The 6,811-nt window shown below is 35.1% G+C and overlaps 1 protein-coding gene across 7 annotated transcripts; it reads left to right on the top strand.

Moving 5' to 3' along the window:
- The first annotated feature begins 600 nt into the window (after positions 1–600).
- Positions 601–6,811, top strand: LOC133732550 (probable magnesium transporter NIPA3). 7 transcript variants are annotated; one of them, XR_009857176.1, is made up of 9 exons: positions 601–901; positions 985–1,041; positions 1,284–1,374; positions 1,468–1,628; positions 1,732–1,859; positions 2,335–2,472; positions 4,503–4,588; positions 5,272–5,364; positions 6,085–6,106. XR_009857176.1 is itself a non-coding variant. In XM_062160127.1 (9 exons), exons 1-9 carry the CDS (start codon positions 772–774, stop codon positions 6,453–6,455), a joined length of 1,050 nt encoding a protein of 349 aa, XP_062016111.1. In that variant the 5' UTR covers positions 601–771; the 3' UTR covers positions 6,456–6,811. The 7 variants fall into 7 exon arrangements, 6 of the variants coding, with proteins under 6 accessions (XP_062016111.1, XP_062016110.1, XP_062016114.1 ...); XM_062160127.1 differs by lacking the exon at positions 4,503–4,588 and adding an exon at positions 6,325–6,811 and having other exon boundaries at positions 6,085–6,205; XM_062160126.1 differs by lacking the exon at positions 4,503–4,588 and adding an exon at positions 6,316–6,811 and having other exon boundaries at positions 6,085–6,205.

Genomic DNA, 6,811 nt, shown 5'->3' with positions numbered 1-6,811 from the left:
AAAGCGGGTTGAACCCGCACTATTAAAAAGCGGGTCGGCCGTGAGTCAACTTGCCAACATGAAGTGAACCCATATAACCCGATTATGCTATACTTCTTCTTGAAATTTTGGACGTTGGGAGTATTTGATCATAAGATTAGACAATTTGAAATATTTTGCTTTATAATTATTAGATTTAATTATTTATGAATTATATAAAATTATTTATATTCTTCATCTTGTAGAGTTTTTAGTGAATTTAATCAATTTATGCATTTTTTTAGTTAAATGGGTCGCATTGGTAACCCTTAAATGAGTCATTTTGTCTAACATGACATGACCTATTTATTAAATAGGTTAAGCGGGTTGGAAACGGGTAACCCGTTTAATAAATATGTTGAGTTTTTTTTTATCAAAAAATATGTTGAGTTTGAGTTTAAATTTTTGACACGATTATTAAATGGGTTGGGTTTGGGTTTGTCTCTTACGACACGACAAATAACTTGACCCGATACGACCCATTAACAGCCTTAATCAAAGCGTTGATTTGCGAAAATATGCTAAAAAAATGAAAATAATATAAAAGTCCTCATGAAGTAATCCTCATTACAAGCCCTCCCTGAAAGATGAAAAAGAAAAAACAGTCCATCTGCAAAAAATTAGCTGTGTACTCTTATTAACACAATCATGTAATGCCACATTTCGTAACGAGAAGCAGAGCCAAAGAGAATGATCTCCCAAAGCGTTCGACTGTTTGCATTCCCATGAAGAAACGAAGGAAAAATTCTCATCATGGGTTTCTCCAAAGACAATCTTAAAGGCCTTCTTCTAGCTCTCCTATCAAGTGGGTTCATAGGGGCAAGCTTCATCATCAAGAAAAAAGGCCTCCGAAGAGCCGCAGCTGCTTCTGGGGTCAGAGCTGGTGATTTTCTTTTTCATTTTTTTCCTTCTCAGTTTGGTTCCTTCTCTCAAATGGCCTTGTCATTTAGTTCTGGGTTTTTGCAGGCTATGGTGGGTATTCTTATCTCTTGGAGCCTCTGTGGTGGCTGGGATTGATAACAAGTAAGTTCTTACAATCTGTTATTTTGCCATTTTTGGTCAATGTTGTTTGGCCAAGATTGTGAATTTTTTTTCGGTGTTCTTGCATTGTTAATGAGATGGCTACTTGCTGTTTGAGTTCCATTTTAAATTATTTCTCTGTTGATAGAGTAAGCCTTTTTTGTTTTTGTTTTTTCTTTTTCATTTGAAGTGGATTAATGGTTTGCAGAATCTGTCTTGATGTATTATTATTATTTATGATATAGTGGTTGTGGGAGAGGTTGCGAATTTCATTGCATATGCATTTGCTCCAGCAGTGCTTGTTACCCCTCTTGGTGCATTAAGTATAATTATCAGGTAACTTCTCATGGATCACTATTGATTACATGATTGTTCGTTATCATGTAATATGATGCGGTTAGGTTTAATAACTTGAATGGTATGATGTAGTGCTGTGCTGGCTCATTTTATCCTGAAGGAGAGGTTGCACTGGCTCGGGGTTTTGGGCTGTGTAATGTGCATTTCTGGATCGGTCATAATTGTTATCCATGCACCACAGGAGCATCCTATCACCAATGTTCTTGAAATATGGAGTATGGCAACTCAACCAGGTTCGATATCAGACATGCATTTTATGTTATATTCTTTTTTCCCTCTATTCTTCAGATTTATATTATACTTCCTGGGTAATTTACAACATACTATGTATTTCAGCTTTCATGCTTTATGTGGGCTCGGTGATTGTTCTGGTTTTCATACTAATCTTCCATTTTGTGCCACGATGTGGGCAAACAAATGTGCTAGTTTTTACTGGCATTTGTTCATTGATGGGTTCTCTATCAGTAAGTTATTACAAGCACTAGTAATCATTCTTGATTCATGTTGTAGTTTACTGACTTATTCTCATTTCAAATTATGGTGTTCTAACCTGGACAAAAGAAAATTGCTAAAATAAATTACGTATTAATAGTGACTCATTCGAGATGTCACATAGCAATAAAATTTGAAGTACAAAGTTTACATATAATCCTGGTGTTGTATATACATTTCATGTTCTTGATATCATGAAATTATGCACCAATTTCATATCAATTTTGTTATGAAGTACGGATGTTTATTGCAAAGGATTCTTTCAGTAGAGACTGAGTGAGTATCTGGTGCAGGCCTTGGTTGCATGGAGACAAATTTCTGTTAACACAGTTTCTCTGTCCAAATATTTGCTTTACTGATTTGTTGTACTGAATTTTGGCTTGAAATTGAATTGTTTCAATAGCTTGGTCTACTGTAATCTTTGTTTATAGTTTCATGGTTCTGCAGGTAATGAGTGTTAAAGCCCTAGGAACTGCTCTAAAATTAACTTTTGAGGGAAAGAATCAGTTAATCTATCCAGAGACATGGTTTTTTATGTTGGTTGTAACTACATGTGTCATCACTCAGATGAACTATCTGAACAAGGTTAGAATTTCTGTTTCATTGTGCATATATTAGGTATGACCAATTATTGTCTGGCTGTGAGGAGTATTTATCTTCTTGCTTTTGGAATGTTCTCATGCCGTTACCCTTTTCTTCGAAAATCTTTTACCGTGCTCTATTGCTGTTCAATTATTTTCTTTTCTTTTAGCATATAAATCTGATTTGTTCTATGATGTGCTGTTCTACCAATATTTTCTGACAAATTATCCTTCTTCATTTTTTTTTCCCTTTTCCTTATGCTTCTATAGATCTTAGATCTTCATGACTTGAACGAACATGAAAAGATTTTAGATTCAGATGTTTAATCCTATAGCTATTTTGCTTTGCAAAGACTACTCCATGGTGAAGCATGCTCGTGTTGTGCACTTAGAAAGTTAGAAGTTACGGCCGTTTTATTTTGATACCAAGAAATCCCCAGTCTGCTTCTTGGACCCTTGCTTGGGACCGGGCAACGTTTAGGAGACAGGAAACTGTAGCCAATAACAATTTAGGTGTCTTTAGGGGGTTCAAAACTTTGAATCATAGACATCTTGGGAGTAAACTGTGGGCCTGACAATCCTTGATAAATGCTCTTACGGCCATTAATATACTAGTATTTGCTTTAGTTACAAATTTCTTCATGCATTCTTCTGTCTATAAGATTTTCAAACTTTCCGTTAGGAGATCAGTCATATTATTTTGTAGTTCTTGTTGATTTTACATTTCCAGCAATTTCCTTGACCTAGGTACAGAAGCAACTCTCTAGTGACCTATGCAAAAAGAAATAATAGACTGGAAAAAGTTAAAATCTTAAACTGCCTCCGTTGGATCTTCATAGCTGTTTACAAATATAATTGATAATAGGGCATCTTCATGTTGTGAATAGATATGATCTTTCCACTTTCCTATAAAATATTGGACGAACCTAAATTTTGATAGGAGGAACTCCTAGAAACTATAAATCAGTTCCACTCTATAACTTTGTTAAAAGTTGACAAGTACAAGCTAACAGTTATCTGACTAGTGCAGATTAGTGGATTTGAAATTGGGAGTTACAATTTTGGCCACTTTCAAGGCATTTTGTGGGTGTAAAATTTAAGTGCGACCGCATGCAGGGTTATGATGATAGTTTTTAGCTCAATTCACCCCTCCCATTGTTACATACCACTCTATTTGGTTAGGGATGTTTGGATTTTGAATGTGAAAGTTGGGGACCAAAATGGAAAAGGAGATAAGCAGCATAAGCTACAGGACTAAATTATCTAATCTTTCCATAAGTGCTACCAGAAACTAACAGCAACAACTTGATTGCGTGAATTGTAACCAAGAGGACTTGGTGTAAAATGATTAGATGTGGTAGAGGCTCTATTCTGAATGTGGAGTTATTTGACCTTGAGACGTTGTTTGCTGATAAGTGGTTATCAAGCATGATTTGTTGATAGAATTCCTCACGATTGTAAGTCAGTTAGTCAATTCATGCCAGCAAGAATATAGTTATGGTCTTTTGGACAAGTAATACAGGAGTCAACTTCAGAAGTGTAAACACAGCTCATTCAAAAACCAAGCACCCCCTGATAAGAGTAGTTATACGTTAAGAGCACCTGCATTTAGGTCTATAATTGTACTCTTATACTCATCGTCTTTTGAGTCTCTTTGTGTCTTATAAACAATGTATTAGGTGATGGGTGTCATGAAATATGTCTTTAGCATTTAAGTGTTCTAATTTGGGTCTAATCCTTGAGTCGTGTACCCCGTTTGACGTTTAAAAAGTGATACTTTGTACCCCTTGAAAATAAGTTTATTCTTTGTCATTTGCACTGTCCATAAAGCATGGGTTGACTTGGACAGTTCCGTTGCAAGACACCTTCAATTTGATGCCAGATTTTTGTGATTTCTTTATTACTCTAATAAAACTTTTGTGCTATTCCAAAGGTCAGAAGAGTCCGCATATATCTTTTTTTGCTCTCGTCCAACAGCTTATTGATTGCCAAATTCCCTAGGTTATACTAATGAAAGGTTTTATGTCTTTGCAGTGAATTGGTGAAACCTATCCTTAAGATAATTTTAGAAATATGCTATATCAATAGTCAGTGAAGAATTCTAATGAACTGGCGTTCTGGTAATGACTTGAGTAGAAATGATCATTTTCTGAAATGTCCTGGTTTTTCTTTCATTGTTTTGTTTTAAGAGGTTTACTTCGTATTACTTAACTATTCCATATGGGAGGTGTGATTTCAAATGTGGAGATTTAGTTCATGTTACATACTGGTTGATTGTATTCTGACAATCCATTTGCACTAGAATAAGAATAAGAAAACAGACGCATTCTACTATATTTGTCATATAAATTGTGTTTTAACTAGTCATAGCCTTATTATGGAATTTGAATCCTCTCTTCTAAGTCATTGGGTCCAAATGAATATTCATAGATCATAGAACATATCTGGTGGGTGTTTCAAACTATCAGAAAGATACTCGACTCAAAAGCAAGCTCACAGATTGTAGTTATGCATCTGCTCATATTTAAATTCGATCCAACTAATGGGGACACATAGTATCTTACAGCAAAAGATGCTCTAAATTTTTCTGTTACACATCTATGTAACATTTTTACACACGAACAATAGATAAAAAAATATAATTAACTTAGACATTTAGTGTTTAGGTTCTACCTTGTTGTTCCCTTGGTTTATGAGTAATCTGCATTACAGACACACACACACATCCATACATCCATCTTTATTGCATATGTAATTGTTTTTATTTGAGCGTTTTAAGGATGCTGAAACTCAGTTTTGACAGGCGCTTGATACATTCAACACAGCTGTCGTGTCCCCCATTTATTATGTCATGTTTACGACACTGGCAATTATCGCTAGTGTGATAATGTTTAAGGTACTGAGTAGTTATTATAAGTTGCATATGTCATGGTTCTAAACCTCTTTACCAAATCTAGCTCCAATTCCAAGTTGGACTTTTGTTAATTTGATTCATTCTTAACATAAGGCATGAAAATGGAAGGCATACATTGAAATGTAGCTCCAAAATGCTTGCCTTGTGTAGATAATTACATTTCAATTAAAATTTCAAGCAAAAGTTTTCACCCCAATTAAGAAATTCATGCTTGCTATGAGCTTAAATCAAGTCTGTTAAATTTATATAGCAGCTGTGGAAGAAGAGTACATTATCAGTACTGCCATCTATGTTCTATTTTTCATGGTAATAATCTAGCATTAATATTAACCTATTAGCATAGTTAACGCTAAAATTAATCTGTAGCAAAATTAACCCCAGATATTCACTACTCTGGATCCAAGTTTATGGAAGAAGAGTTCTACAAGGGTTGTTCCACATTTGGTGGTTTAAAGAACTCAGTTTCTAACACTTATAATCTAAAGCATCTCTCACATTGTCCAAATTTGGTTTCTAGGGCACTAATTGGAGAAAAGATATTCACCTAGAATACTACGTGATCATCCTTTATAGCGGTTTACTTCCTATTCTGCTAGTAAAACCAAAAGTTCTTGATTATAGTCTTTTTAATTTTTATTTTATTTTATCAGATTGTAGGTGTAGCTTGATGACTATAATTCGTGATGGAATTTGTGATTTTAGGATTGGGATGACCAGAGTGGAGGAGCGATCATATCAGAAATATGTGGCTTTATTGTTGTATTATCTGGAACCATCTTATTGCATTCAACAAAAGAATTTGAGAGAAGCTCATCCTTTAGAGGTGTGAGACCAACTGCTCTTTCACTTTCCCTTTAATTTCTCTCTACAGTGATTTATTTCTTAGCAGATATGTTAAGCCTTCAATTAATTTGGGCCTCATACTTGTTGAAGTTAATGCAGGTAGCTATATGTCTGTATCCCCTTCATTATCTGCACGTCTCTGTAGTGGGAATGGAGACTCATTGAAACACGGTGAAAATGAAGAGTCGTTTTCTGAGGAAATTTCATTAAGAAGACAAGAATTGTACTAGATCACACCTTCTTGGATGATGCCATCCCATATCATGTACATACAGGAAAAGGAAAAACCAAGGTCAATCCATTCTTTCACCACTGCACTAAACGATTCTATACTGCCCTGTTTTAGTCAATTCCACATATAAAGTGCAGGAATCACCACAAGTTGTTCAGGTAGCCTTGTTATGGGTTCTCTGTTTAGAATAGCAAGGAATGGATTGACATTGATATTGACTATGCACACATCATGTACCGGTTGTTAAAGTGTTCTGGCTTTGAATGTAAATTTATATGGAAGCCTCATAGTACACGCATGAAGACCTGGATTTTACTTTGTCAAGATTAAGACTTGCCGGACTTGGTTCATGAA

Source organism: Rosa rugosa, chromosome 2, assembly GCF_958449725.1.
Source record: "Rosa rugosa chromosome 2, drRosRugo1.1, whole genome shotgun sequence".
Lineage (NCBI taxonomy): Eukaryota > Viridiplantae > Streptophyta > Magnoliopsida > Rosales > Rosaceae > Rosa > Rosa rugosa.
This window is presented reverse-complemented; position numbering and strand designations above follow the sequence as displayed.

Coding starts and splice junctions, on each gene's coding strand:
- LOC133732550 (XM_062160126.1), top strand. CDS start 772: ATGGGTTTCTCCAAAGACAATCTTAAAGGCCTTCTTCTAGCTCTCCTA. Junction 1,042..1,283: donor GTGGCTGGGATTGATAACAA/GTAAGTTCTTAC, acceptor TTTATGATATAG/TGGTTGTGGGAGAGGTTGCG. Junction 1,860..2,334: donor CATTGATGGGTTCTCTATCA/GTAAGTTATTAC, acceptor ATGGTTCTGCAG/GTAATGAGTGTTAAAGCCCT.